The sequence below is a fragment of the Halichoerus grypus genome, chromosome 2 (genome assembly GCF_964656455.1).
Source record: "Halichoerus grypus chromosome 2, mHalGry1.hap1.1, whole genome shotgun sequence".
Classification (NCBI taxonomy): Eukaryota; Metazoa; Chordata; class Mammalia; order Carnivora; family Phocidae; genus Halichoerus; species Halichoerus grypus.
The window spans coordinates 205,954,714-205,968,712 of record NC_135713.1 but is presented as its reverse complement, the minus strand read 5'-3'; the positions used below and the strand labels follow the sequence as shown (position 1 = coordinate 205,968,712).

Genomic DNA, 13,999 nt, shown 5'->3' with positions numbered 1-13,999 from the left:
CTTACTGAACCCCAAATGTGATCATTTCAATATGTGATCGCTGTGAGAAGGATCGCTGAGGGGGTTCATGCACGTTTTCACTCTGAGTCCTGGAAATCCCCATGCACAACCCAATTCAGACCATCCACGCCTCGGGTGCTCACTACATGCGTGGACAGCGAAGCTTCAGAGCTGTCTTTTCGAGGTTTCGAAAGTGAGCACTGGGAGCCTGGCACAGAGCCGCAGGTGGAGTGGGTCCTAGGGCATGGCTTCTGGTCGAACATTCTCCTACCCGGTGGGCTGGCAACTGCTGACGGTTTGTCAGTGAGACACAGGGATCCTGGGAGGTCCCCAGGCCGTGTGACAACGGCCTCCAGCAGGGTGTGGACGTCGTCCCGGGTTTGAGGGACTAGATCGTCCCCGCCCAGAATAGCAAAGTGGTCTTTTGGTCTTTGGGAAGCAAGGGCTCCTCGGGTGATGCTCACAGACCTCAGTGGACCTAATCAGGCAAACTGTGCTTTCTACAAACATCGCAGACCGATGATGTCACATCTGGGGCCAGGGGCCAGTTCTCAGGCTCGTGGCCCGAACTGCACGATGCCCACGCTGCAGTCCCCGCTCCACGTGGGGCCGGGTGCCCTCTGGATGCCATGTTGTCCCGTGGCCACTGTGGCCACCACCCGGACTCCACCTTTACCGAGACCGCCCACTAGCCAAAGCCTGAGCTCAGTGGTGTCCCGGCAGCAGCTTTGGCGTGGGCGAAATGTTCAGATAAGGTCAGCACAGAGGTGACATCAGCGCAGGTGGCTGGGGCAGGGGAGCTCAGGCCCCAGGTGCCTCCAGAAAGCGTTAGTTTTGCTTCCCTAATGCAGTGATTCCCAAGAACTTCCCCCAAAGCATTTCCATGTTGAAGCACAGAGCGAAGGCAGGATTTGGAAACGCCAGACTCCTGGCACTGAGAGGTGGAGGCTGCTTGCTGGTCTTTGGGTGCGACCCTCCATCATTCCTTTGACCCCCACTGACCTCGTGTTCACATTTAGGCTGGTAGGGGGATTAGCGTCGGAGAACGTGCGCTGGGCTGAATCAGTGAAGAACTTCAAAAGCCAGGGGGTCACTCTGTGTGGGGACGTCCTGCTGATTTCCGCCTTCGTCTCCTACGTGGGCTACTTCACCAAGAAATACCGAAATGAGCTGATGGAGAAATTTTGGGTCCCTTATATAAATCAGTTAAAGGTAAGAGGTTTGGTTGCATTCATCAGTCAGGAAATCTGGGGCGGTCCCTGGGGGGGAGGGGGGCAGACCCAGCCAAACGGCACACACACGGACGCTCTGGCCACTGCGGGTTTAAACTGTGGCCCAGCTTGGCCGACGCGGACACCCTTCCTGGGAGGTTCCAAGGTGTTCCGTCAGGGCGCTGGGAGTGGTGGTCTTCCAGACCACACGGCTCCCCCGTGGTCTAACCACGGCCCCGCCGTGTCACTTGGGAGAGCTGTTTCCCTCAGAGCAGTACGGCCACATCACCCGCCCCTCCTAAGACGGAGCACTTCCTCTTGGCAGGTCCCCATCCCGATCACGGAAGGTCTGGACCCCTTGAGCCTGCTGACGGATGACGCAGACGTGGCCACTTGGAACAACCAGGGCCTCCCCAGCGACCGCATGTCCACTGAGAATGCCACCATCCTGTGCAACACGGAGCGCTGGCCCCTCATCGTGGATGCCCAGCTGCAAGGAATCAAGTGGATCAAAAACAAATATGGCAGTGAACTGAAAGCCATCCGCCTGGGACAGAAGAGGTGGGAGACGGTGGCAGGCGGGGCCAGGGTGGGGGGAGGGGCTCGGAAGGCAGCCTCTGGCTGGCTGGGCCCCTGGGCTTGCAAACACACCTGAGGTGTTAAGACGGGCGGGCGGGTCTTTACGTACAGATCCTGGCTCACAGGTGGATTTGTCTTCCGCTATTTGGTTTTGGGGGCCAGCACCAGCAGCAAAGCATTAACCTCGGGGCTCTTCTCTCCCGCACCCCCCACTACCCAGGCTCGAGTCCCACCTGGCCACCTGCCGGCCACAAGGCTTCAGGCCAGTCATTTTCGCATTTCTCGTCTCTAGTGGGACGCATTTCCTCAACACAGGTGGTCACTAAGGCCACCCCGCGTGCCTTCCTGGTGCCCCGGGCACCTGGGACCAGACACAGGTGTGAAAACATCTGGGGCTGCCGCCATAAGGGGGCTGCACTCCCGTGGGCCCCTAGGGGAGAGGACCGCAGGTGCCCCAGAGCTCCCCGCAGGGAAGGAGCTCCTGGCCCCTCGGCCACTTGTCTTCTGGTGCCTTCTCGCTCCAAGGGCTGCCTCTGGGGCACCCGGCGGTGCCCTCTCTGGGCCCCCGTCCTTACCTGGCCCCATGTCGTGCCCACAGCTACCTGGACATCATTGAGCAGGCCATTTCCGAAGGGGACACCTTGCTCATCGAGAACATTGGCGAAACCGTGGACCCTGTGCTGGACCCGCTGCTCGGCAGGAACACAATTAAGAAGGGAAAGTGAGTTTCCGGTTCCACCTTCATAGTTTGGCCCCCGTGAACCACGTGAACACGCTCCGTGGGGCCTGTGGCCTCTGCGCAGGGCGGCGGTGTGGGGAAATGCCCCGCTGTTCCGGTAGGCAGCAGGTTCTGCGACAAAATGCCGGTCCCCAAGGAGAGGTGGGAAGTTGTGGGACCGCATCCCAGTCAAGAATAGCGACGCCAACACCTTATTAGTGACCGCCTGCGGACAGCCGTCCTTGATGGTCATGCTTTTCTCTCTTTTTTTTAAGATTTTGCTTATTTATTTGACACAGAGAGAGAGCACAAGCAGGGGGAGGGGCAGAGGGAGAGGGAGAAGCAGGCTCCCCACTGAGCAAGGTTAGGCCGATGCAGGACTTGATCCCAGGACCCTGAGACCACGACCTGAGCTGAAGGCAGACGCTTCACCGACCGAGCCCCCCAGGCGCCCCACTGGTCATGCTTTTCTTCTATTTTTGTGCATTTTACAAATCCTAAGCCTGTAGTACTATTTCTTTTTTTATTCCGGTGAAATCTACCTTACACAGAATTAGCCGTTTGAAGGTGAACAATGCAGTGGCACTTGGTGCACTCACAGTGTTGTGCAAATACCGCCCCACGTGGAGGCCCCGTACTCACCAAGCACTCGCTCCCCGCACCCCCAGCTGCCGGACCCTGGCACCCACCCATGTGCTCTCATCTCCACAGATTTCCCTGCTCTGGACACATGTCCTTTAAAGGGAATCACGTGGCGTGTGCCCTTTTCTGTCTGGCCACTTTCCCTGGGCGCCGTGTGCTCAAGGCCCATCTGTGCGGCAGCGCGGCAGGACCGCGTTGTTCTTATGGCTCAGTCCACCGGATGGGTGTGCCTCGTTCCGTTTATCCATTCACTGGTTGATGCATTGAGCCTGTATTACTTTTCTAATATAAAAAAAAATTAAATCAACTTTTAAAATGGAAACATCAGAGCTGGTCTGAGCCACTGATAAAAATAGGGGGTGCGTGCCGAAGCCCAGAACAGAGGTGGCCAATAAACGTGCTGACGTCCTAGCCTCTGAGAAGAGCTTGACATGAGTGGTGATACCCAAGGGGTAAAGAGGCCCCCGAAAGTGAGCTTGACCAGTAAGAGCAGGAGCCGAGAGAAGAGGTTCCCCCACAGTGGACCAGCAGACCCAGCTTCTGGCCCTGGCTGCTCTCAGATTCCCCCGGGGAGCTTCCAGAATTTAGCGGTGTTCTGAATCGGGGCGTCAGTGTCTTTCTGACGTTCATGGCTCTGGGGTGGGGCCCAGGTGGTGTGTTTCCGCACCGGCTCCCAAGGGAGTATGATGTGCAGTGGGAGCTGAGTGAGCACTCCTATAAAGACCAGAACAAACCAGCCAGAGAGAGAGCAGGTGCACCTTCTAGAAGGTCCCGGCCATAGGCCAGAGAGGAAGACTAGAACAAGAAGAGACACAGTTCTTTCCCGGTGACCAGAGGAGGGTTTGTGGTGGTGCGAGGCCCGGGGGGTGGGGGGTGGGGCACCAGGCTGCTGGTGCTGCTGCCCGAGCCCCTCTGACCTCTCCCTCCCCTAACGGCCAGGTTCATTAAGATCGGCGACAAGGAGGTGGAGTACCACCCCAAGTTCCGTCTCATCCTGCACACCAAGTACTTCAACCCACACTACAAGCCCGAGATGCAAGCCCAGTGCACCCTGATCAACTTCCTGGTCACCAGGGACGGGCTCGAGGACCAGCTCTTGGCTGCTGTGGTGGCCAAAGAGCGCCCGGATCTAGAGCAGCTGAAGGTACGGGGCCCGCCGTCACGCGGCACAGGGCGGGCCGCTGGGGTCGCCGCGAGGTTTCTGACGCTGCCGCTGCCACCCCGATGTGGCTCCAGGTGCCCCAGCCCGTCCCACAGGTCGGATTTTGTGTGACAGAAGGAGCCGCTCTTCCTCCCCAGAGGCCTCCCAAACCTAACTCCAAATCCAACAGCCGCTTCTCTGACGGAAGAGGAGTCTCAGCGGAGCCCAGATGGCCACGCACCAAACTGCGGCCCCGTGGGCACAGTCCTTGCTGTGGGCCCCTGCGTGCGGTGGCCTGCACACACGGGCTCAGAGTGTCCCCGTGCCCTGGCCTCTCAGGCTTGTGGTGCTCCTCCCGTCCCAGCTGGGGCCTCGGCTGAGCTCCCCTCCTGGCGCTCTGTCCCTCCCGCAGGCCAACCTCACCAAGTCCCAAAACGAATTCAAGATTGTTTTGAAGGAGCTGGAAGACTCCCTGCTGGCCCGGCTGTCGGCCGCGTCAGGGAACTTCCTGGGGGACACGGCCTTAGTGGAGAATCTGGAGACCACCAAGCACACAGCCAGCGAGATCGAGGAGAAGGTGAGAGACCACCTCCAGGGCCTGCCCTGCGCTCCCCGCCATAGGGCACCGAGGGCCTGCCACAGTGCTGGGAAGAGAAGCCACCGGGCCACGTGTGCCCCTGGGGCCCAGGGCAGGGAGCAGGGTCTCGGGCCCCACCCAGCACACTGCGGCCCAGTGGAGGGTCCCTCGCATGGGGCGGTGGGGGAGGGGTTGGGGGGGGCCCACTGCTCACCGGCGCTGTCCACCCACTGGTCCCAATTGTTTTAAGGTGAAAGAGGCAAAAATCACAGAGGTTAAAATCAATGAGGCCAGAGAGAACTACCGGCCAGCCGCAGAGAGGGCGTCCCTGCTGTACTTCATACTGAACGACCTCAACAAGATTAACCCCATCTATCAGTTCTCGCTCAAGGTGTGGTCGCGGCCGGGCTCTGGGGCTGGGGCCCTGGCGTCCACAGAGCCCCAGCCGTTGGGAGCACAGACGGGGTCCAGGCCGCAGACGGCGGTGGGAAGGGGGAGCCAGGGTGCGGGATCTGCCCTGGGCCAGCACCCCGGGGAAGGGGCTTCCTCGCCTGGGGCCCCAGACCCCCACCCACCACGGAAACAAAGCAGAGCCCTGGCAGGCAGCATGGGGCGGCCTCGGAGTCCAGCCCCGCAAGCCTCTGTGTGCCCCCTCCCCAGGCCTTCAACGTGGTATTCGAGAAGGCCATCCAGAAGACCACCCCCGCAGAGGAGGTCAGGCAGCGAGTCATCAACCTGACGGACGAGATCACCTACTCCGTCTACATGTACACGGCCCGCGGGCTCTTCGAGCGGGACAAGCTCATCTTCCTGGCCCAGGTGGCCTTCCAGGTACGTCTGCCCTCCCGGCAGCAGCGGCGCCCGAGGGCTGGTCCCCAGTGCAGACTGCCCGGTGATGGACGCCCTTCCAGTCACTGCCATGGGATGTGCTTGGGACTCTCTTTCGTTGATATGAGGCACAGTTTTAAGGAAGAGGCACTGAAGGGGAGGTCCGTTAAGGAGAATTTTACAAAGGAAGGTCATTCTAATTACATTTACGGACTGCCTGCTAAGCAGTCCCACGTCGGTGGTCAACCACCGTGGATGCTGAATACATTTCTTAAGGTAATACAGGTACAAAGGAATAAATATGCCTCCTGTTCATACGGACCTGCTGGAATATTTCAGATTTTTGTTCCATTAAATTGATGAAACAGCCCATCCACCATTTGGTTTACTCCATCTTGTAAGTATGGTGGGAAACACTAATTTCCAGAGAGCTTCTAGAAGGTTGCTTTCCATCCAAACTCAAACTGTCCACCAGGGTCCAGATCAAGGAGGTTTTTCTTTATCTGTGAATCCCTGAATGGCAGCCCCTCCGTGAGGTTTCTCCTGCTGAAAGGGCATCAGGATATTTCCTTGGTGGTCCCCCTAAATTTCCAAAGAATTTTTCTTTTGACCAAAAAAAAAAAAAAAAAAAAAGAGCAGGAGTCTGACTCAGGCGAAAGTCTTTGCTCTGCAGTGTCCAAGAGAAGCTGCGTGGGGCCCTATGTGCGTGGTGGCCCTGGCTCACCTGCTGTCCATCCGGGACCCGAGACACGGCCGGCTGGACGCCCTGAGAGCTGGTGTGCACGGGTGATGAAGAGACCCAGAACATGACCCAGAAGATCCCCCAGAAAATGTATATGCCCCCAAAGAATTGACTTATGTAGGAACATTCTCAGAAGCTCTGCTCACACCTGCCACAAGGTGGATGCAGCCCAAATATCCATCAAAGAATGAGCGGATAAACAAGACGTGGTCTCTGCGCACAACGGAACCTTATTGTTCTGACACCCGCTACGGCGTGCATGAACCTCGAAAGGAGCCAGAGGGGAAAGGCCACATCTGTAGGATTCCCTGGACACGGGATGTGCAGAACAGGCAGATCCGGACAGACGGGGCACAGACCCAGGGCGCCATCGGCTGGTGGCGGATCCGGGGGCGCTGCTCAGGGGGTTCCCTTTGGGAAGATGAAAAAGCTCTGGTTCTAAATAGTGGTGATGGTTGGACATGACATGAATTTACTAAAATTTCGTACTTTAATCGGGTTAAAATGGTAAATGTCATGTGTATTTTATCATAATTTAAAAACACGACAGTAAACCAAGGTGAATCCAAAGTTTGGCCTGGACCCAGGGGGCAGGACAGCGCCTCCTCTGCAGGGCCGGCGGGGGGGAGCACCTCGGCCTGTCCCGCGCCCGTGACCAAGGTGTCCGGCGCTCCCATGGGGGCCGTCGGCCACCCCTCCCTCCCCCACTGTTGTGGGACAACGCTGAGCGGCCCCATGCTCCCTCAGGTCTTGTCCATGAAGAAAGAGCTGAACCCAGTCGAGCTGGATTTCCTCCTGCGGTTCCCTTTCAAGGCGGGGGTCCAGTCGCCGGTGGACTTCCTGCAGCACCAGGGATGGGGTGGCATCAAGGTTGGTGTTGGGGCTCTCTCCCTGCTGCGGGGGCTCTGGGGCTCACGCCGGGGAGGTTTGCGAGGCGCGACCGCCAGCCGGGTATCCAGTGACCCGGGGAGACCCCAGAGGTGGGGCCGGGGTGCAGAGGGCTCCTGCCGGCTCGCAGGAATCTCTACCTTCCTGTTCGAACACAACGGTCACTCCGACCCGCACACGGCCCCACGAGCTGAGCCACGACAGACCCCAGGGCGGGTCCAGGGCCGCCCGATACCGCTGCCCACCCTCCCAATCCCGGGCAAGTGTCCAGGTGGTTCCTCCAATCTGGGCCCACACACTCAGGGGCCCCCAGCATCTCGGGTCAGAAGGCCTGAAGAAGGCAGCCCCCCCATGATGGGAGCAGCCCCGGTCCCTCAGCCCTCTGGAGGGGCAGCTGGGGTCCTGGGCCTACGCTAGACCCTCTGTCCACGTTCCTGGCCCTCAGGGGCACCAGCAGCTCATTTTAGCGCCAAGCCAGGTGGCCCACCCTCTCCCAGCATCGGGACAGGGGGGTGCGGCAGGAGCTGAAAGGCCACCTGCCCCCAGGCCCTGTCGGAGATGGATGAGTTCAAGAACCTGGACAACGACATCGAAGGGTCTGCCAAGCGCTGGAAGAAGCTGGTGGAGTCGGAAGCCCCTGAGAAGGAAATCTTCCCCAAGGAGTGGAAGAACAAGACGTCCTTGCAGAAGCTGTGCATGGTGAGGTGCATGCGGCCAGACCGCATGACCTACGCCGTCAAGTGAGTGCGGCACCCTCCCGGGTGGGTGGGCAGGCGGAGGGAGGCCCCGCGGGGCCCACGGGCACGGGACCCCACCTGCAAGCGCTCCCCCTCCTCCCGCCAGCCTGAGGGACCAGTGAGGGGAAACAGGACCCCCCCCAACGCCCCCCCACAAACCCTGAGCCAAGATCCTCTACAAAGTGTGGGCGTTAATGACTCTGAGGCCACAAGGAGTCCTTTAGGACAGTGGAGAGAAAACTGTGGCAAAGCCATCGTCATCCGGATTTTATGCCCCCAGTGGCCACATTTAAAGTAAACTGTTGGGGCAGCTTCAGCTCATTTGCAAAGAGAATTATTCTAACTTTGTGAATAATTTCTCTGCCCCTGAAGCTCCTGCACGGTTGGAAAATTAATCACCGTGGCCTTCCAGCCCCCCCTCCCGTTCGCTCCCCATTTGGGTCTGCCATTTCACAAAAGGACTCCAGGAACAGTGACATCACACAACACTGCACCGGTCCCCACAGGTGACATCTGAGATGTCCCATCCACCCTCTCCTGGAGTGGACAGGGCTTCCCTCCTCCTGACCCGGGGCCGACCTGGGGGCACGGAGATGCCACAGGAAGGGGGACGGAGATGCCACAGGATGGGGGACGGAGATGCCACAGGATGGAGGACGGAGATGCCACAGGAAGGGGGACAGAGATGCCACAGGATGGAGGACGGAGATGCCACAGGAAGGGGGACGGAGATGCCACAGGATGGGGGACGGAGATGCCACAGGAAGGGGGACAGAGATGGCACAGGAAGGGGGACGGAGATGCCACAGGAAGGGGGACAAGGCAGACAAGAAATCAAGCCCAGCGCCCATTCTGGGACATAATACAGCCTCTTTGCCTTTTCTTGGTCCTAAAAGCCCCAAAGCAGCCAGATGCCCCGCAAGACGCCTGCGTCCCTAACAGAACTCCCCTGACAAAGCAGAGGCCCGACTCCCACGCACCGGTTGTTCACAAACTGTTTTGCTCCGTTTGGCTGGGGGTCACGGGCAGGGCAGCAGGAAGTGCAGGGAAACGAGAAATCCCCACCATGGAGGACAGTCGTGCCGGAAGAAGTTTGGACAAAGTCTGGGAAAGGTGGAGGGGAAGGACACCTGGCCATCACAGTGGAGACATCAGCCCGGGAGCGGAGCGCGGTCGGGTGTCCAGGCCCACAGCCCCCAGCGCACGGTGGCACGTCACCCAGTCACACGTGTGAAGGCACGAGGATGCCCTGAACGAAGTACCTCAGACCGCGTGAGCCTTCGTGCGACCCCAAACCCCGCTCCATGACATGTCTGTAGCGTCCAGGAAAGCAGAGTGACCACCCTAATTCTACCGGAGCCGTGCAGCTTAAAGGCAAGGAGATCCAAATCCACAGTGAATAACGTACGGGGTGGACTGTGTGCCAGGCGCCGACCACAGCCTCAGCTCACCTGCCCCCCAGTGGCCCCTGAGGCCCAAGGGCCCAGAGACGGCAGTGACTGGCCTGGGGCAGAGAAGTGGGGTGCCCGCAAACTGCCTCCCCCCCAAAAAAGCCCAGCTTCTGTGGTGCAGACACCCCGGGGCTCCCGGGGAGCGGCTGGGAGCTGACCCCAGCTCTCCTCTGCCAAGGATGCGGTGCCCAGAGTGGTGGGGCCCGCCGGGAACCGATGCGCGCTGTTCGTCATTAATTCACCCGCGGAGAATGACCATGTGGCCTGCCAGCGTCGTTAGCAACGGTGATTTAGTGACATTCCCGTCTAGGGCAGGACTTGGGACATTGCAGAAGTCCTTCCTGGACACGGATGCTAGCCTCCACATTGCGAGTCAGTTCCCAAGGCCGGAATCGAGTACAACTGGGGAGGGTTTCGGGAGGAGCGCCCCCGACACCCCGCCTGGAGCCCTCGTCGGCTCGGGAACTGCACAGAAGCCAGCGAAGGCCACAGCGAGAGACGAATCCTGATAAAAGGGTCCCCGGAAAGTCCTGCTGGCACCAAGGTCCCCACGGAGCCGGAGGGTGTGGGGCGGCCTCTGAGGGAGCCCTTCCCTCCACTGTTCTTTCAAAGACTGACTGACGTGCTGCTTTTAAAGACACTAAATCTTAGTATTTCAGTGCCTGTGAATCACTCAGAACGTGGTAAGCTCAGCCCCCTGTGATGGAGAGGCGCAGAGAGCTCTAAAGGTCACCCCCAAACACCAGATTTCCCCTAAGAGGGGCCCAATTGACCCCAGACTTCTTGAGGGTCAAGAAAGTAAGTTTGGGGCTTGGAACACAGAGCTGCTTCTGTAAAGACAGGTATTTATGTAAATTCCTTTTTTTTTCCCTGTGATTTTTCTGATGAACCATGTTTTGTGGTCTTTGAGTTCACCAAGATGGCTGCAAACGTGAACTTCCTTCCTCCTCAAACCCCCAGTCCGGGGAGATCACCAGGACCGGCGAGAACGGTCTGTGTTCAGCTTCTTCCTGCGGCCCTTGCTGGACAGCAGACGGAGAGCATGTGGGAGACGAAATCGCCATAACCCGTCCCCTTCCCTGGGAGCGCAGACGGCTCGAAGGACCCAGGGGCCACCTGGTGCTGGGGCGTGCTCACCCAGAATGCCCTGGGTTGTGGCGCCACTGAGGCTTATGTTCCCTCCCAGGTGACCTGGGAGCCTCTGAAAACGGGGCCGCAGGAGACCACCTCTCACCTGCTGGCACGTTGTAGGGCCCGGCAGGGACGGAGGGGAGAAGCACCTGCTCCCCCGGCCACACCCTCCCCCGGCAAAGAGGAACGCCCCCGAAAAGACTGCCTTCGGGCCTGAGACCTTGCTCTGCTTAAGAAAGTCCACCAAAGGGGCACCTGGCTGGCTTGGTCAGAGGAGCATGTGACTCTTGATCTCGGGGTCGTGAGTTCAAGCCCCACGTTGGGTGTAGAGACTACTTAAAAATAAAATCTTTAAGGGGGGCGGCGCAGCTGGTTAAGGGTCCGACTCTTGATTTCAGCTCAGGTCATGATCTCAGGGTCGTGAGAGCAAGCCCTGCATCAGACTCCACACTCAGCGCGGAGTCTGCTTGAGATTCTCTCTCCCTCTCCCACTGGGCCTCCGCCCACTCGTGTGTGCACTCTCTCTCTAAAATAAATAAACCTTTTAAAAAATAAAATAGGGGTGCCTGGGTGGCTCAGTTGGTTGAGCCTCTGCCTTTGGCTCAGGTCATGGTCCTGGGGTCCTGGGATCGAGTCCCACATCAGGCTCCCTGCTTGGTGGGGAGACTGCTTCTCCCTCTCCTGTTCCCTCTGCTTGTTTTCTCTCTCTGTCAAATAAACAAATAAAAACTCTCAAAAAAAAATAATTAAAAATAAAATCTTTAAAGAAATAATAAATAAAAGAAAGCCCCCCAAGAAAAGGGCCCTTTCACCAGGGGTCCCAGCCCACCCCGTCCCCCTCGCCTTTGGGTTTGACCAAGCGCGTCTCCCTCAGGAACTTTGTGGAGGAGAAGATGGGCAGCAAGTTCGTGGAGGGCCGGAGCGTCGAGTTTTCCAAGTCCTACGAGGAGAGCAGCCCTTCTACTCCGATTTTCTTCATCCTTTCCCCAGGCGTTGACCCCCTCAAAGACGTGGAAGCCCTGGGTAAGTGGAGCCGGCCAGGGAGGCCTCAGAGAGGGGCGGCCACCAGGAAATGCACATGAGCCACAGCGAGGTGCCCCTGCACCCCGGTGAGGAAACAGAAACCGATGAGCCTGGGAGAGAGATGAGCCTCCCACGGGCCCGGGAGGAGGCACAGCGGTGCGGAAAGCAGGCTGGTGCTTCCTTGGCGGGGGACACAGGCAGGCGCCGTGGGACCCCGCGATCCCACGGCTGGTGCACACCCCGAGAATGAAAGCAGGTGTTTAAGCGCATGCTCCATAGGGCTGATCACTCACAATAGCCAAAAGGCAGATGAAAGCCAACGTCCATCAACTGTGAGTGGGTAATCCCCACGTGGTGAAGCCACACGATGGGACAGTCCTCAGCCACCAAAATGAGGTGCCGAGAGGAGTCCCCGCCAGACACAAAGGCCCCCTGTTCTAGGGTTCTGCGTATCGGAAGCATCCAGAATAGGTAGATCCACAGAGACACGGAGCCGCTGAGCGGCTGCCGGGGCCGGGGGCGGGGGTGGGGCTTCCTGATGGGGGTGATGGAGAGTGCTGGAACCAGAAGCGTGGCTGCACAACACTGTGAATGTATTAAATGTCACCGAACCGTACACTTGAAGATGGGTTTGAAATTGGCAAATTTGATGTGTTTTTTACAATAGCACACAAAGCGGGGAGGGGTGGGATTCCCGGCAGGATGGCAGAGCTGCCCCCACGCACTTCCTGTCCTCTTTCCTTCAGGGAAAAAGCTGGGATTTACCATAGACAACGGGAAACTGCATAACGTGTCCCTGGGGCAGGGACAGGAGGTGGTGGCCGAGGACGCTCTGGACATGGCTGCAGAGATGGGACACTGGGTCATTCTGCAGGTACAGGGGCGCCCGCACTCGCACCCGTGGGAGGGGCAGGCGGCTCCTACACCACGTCCCCTCTGCCTGGTCCGTGAGGTGGTGCGGCCGTCACCACCACCTTCCTCGGTGAGAGGACGCTGGGCTTTAGGCCAGAGTTTCCCTACAGAGATGCTGCTTATAACGCCCAAACTCCAGAGTGGACAAAAGCGCCGTTCCTCCTCCTCTTCCTCGCTTGGGGGAAGCACCAGGGGCCCCTGCAGCCTCTCCGAGCCCTCTCCTGAACCCCAAGGAGCACCTGCAGTCCTGCCCGGCCTGCACGTGAGCCGACCTCGGTCGGCATGGCCTAGCCTGGTCCCGAGTGGAGACCCCAGCTTCACGCCATTCCTTCTACCCAAACCTCAAAGCAGGGGTGGGGACCATATCATGTCAGCCTTATGCCCAGGGAGGCCGGGGAGGACTCGCCAGGAGGCTGGAGGTCTTGAATTCACCGAGCACGAATACTGACTCCCAGGCTTCAGGAGAAATTGGCTGGCGTGCCCGGCGCCCGGGGAAGGGCGGACAGCGGGCACTGCTTGGAGGGATGTGTGGGAGGGACGCGTGGGTGCTAAGCCCCGGTCTTGGCCACAGAACATCCACCTTGTGGCGCGGTGGCTGAGCACCCTGGACAAGAAGGTGGAGCGCTACAGCACGGGCAGCCACGAGGACTACCGCGTGTTCATCAGCGCCGAGCCCGCCCCCAGCCCCGAGTCCCACATCATCCCCCAGGGCATCCTGGAAAACGCCATCAAAATCACCAATGAGCCACCCACGGGCATGCACGCCAACCTGCACAAGGCTCTGGACCTCTTCACCCAGGTGAGGCGGCTTCCCCTCCGGCGCGCGTATCCCACAGACAGAAAGGCAGCTTTGGCCTGCACTGCTGGGGAGCAGGCTCGAACTCCGAGGACGGCTGCACCCTGGTTCTCGCCGCTCCACGCCACCCCCAGCACACACGTGCACGTGCGCACATGCGCACACACACACGCCTCACACCACAAAGTCAATATATTCCTGGAAGACTAAGTAAAATATACACAGCGTGAAATGCAGGCAAGTTACAGCTTTAAAGACAGTTTCATGACCTGCGAGCCGGCACAGGTCAATGCATCGCAGGTCCGGGGCCTGTCGGAGCCCCTCAGGAAGGGCCCAGCTCTGGAGGGCGGTGTGCTGGGCTCCAGTGCATCTCAGCTCCTCAGGAGACAGAAGGAGATGCTCTTGGCTGGCTCAGGCTGCCGCCAGGCCTCCCTCAATCCCCAGCGGGCCCCCACCTTGCTTCAGTGGGACAGCTCCTGTGGCCCCTCCCTCCCCGTCCAAACCTCCTGCCCCACCCCCAGCCCTGCCCCCTTCTGCAAGACCCTAGCATCTACGTTCATCTCTTGGCACCGGATCTGTTCTGCACCAGAACCTTCTGGGTGCACACACTTATCTCCCAAGTG

At 59.2% G+C, this 13,999-nt stretch overlaps 2 protein-coding genes across 2 annotated transcripts in view; one reads left to right on the top strand and one right to left on the bottom strand.

Moving 5' to 3' along the window:
* PGS1 (phosphatidylglycerophosphate synthase 1) overlaps positions 1-13,999 on the bottom strand; it is a 79,580-nt gene that overhangs the window by 20,575 nt on the left and 45,006 nt on the right. The gene's annotated exons all lie outside the window — the stretch shown is intronic.
* Positions 1-13,999, top strand: part of DNAH17 (dynein axonemal heavy chain 17) — a 118,885-nt gene that overhangs the window by 95,458 nt on the left and 9,428 nt on the right. Inside the window, exons 66-77 of the mRNA XM_078066204.1 lie at positions 1,020-1,212; positions 1,537-1,772; positions 2,389-2,511; positions 4,090-4,294; positions 4,704-4,868; positions 5,119-5,259; positions 5,529-5,699; positions 7,186-7,308; positions 7,873-8,066; positions 11,520-11,668; positions 12,415-12,542; positions 13,152-13,379. Coding sequence (XP_077922330.1) covers positions 1,020-1,212; positions 1,537-1,772; positions 2,389-2,511; positions 4,090-4,294; positions 4,704-4,868; positions 5,119-5,259; positions 5,529-5,699; positions 7,186-7,308; positions 7,873-8,066; positions 11,520-11,668; positions 12,415-12,542; positions 13,152-13,379 — 2,056 coding nt within the window. The remainder of the gene's footprint in view (positions 1-1,019; positions 1,213-1,536; positions 1,773-2,388; positions 2,512-4,089; positions 4,295-4,703; positions 4,869-5,118; positions 5,260-5,528; positions 5,700-7,185; positions 7,309-7,872; positions 8,067-11,519; positions 11,669-12,414; positions 12,543-13,151; positions 13,380-13,999) is intronic.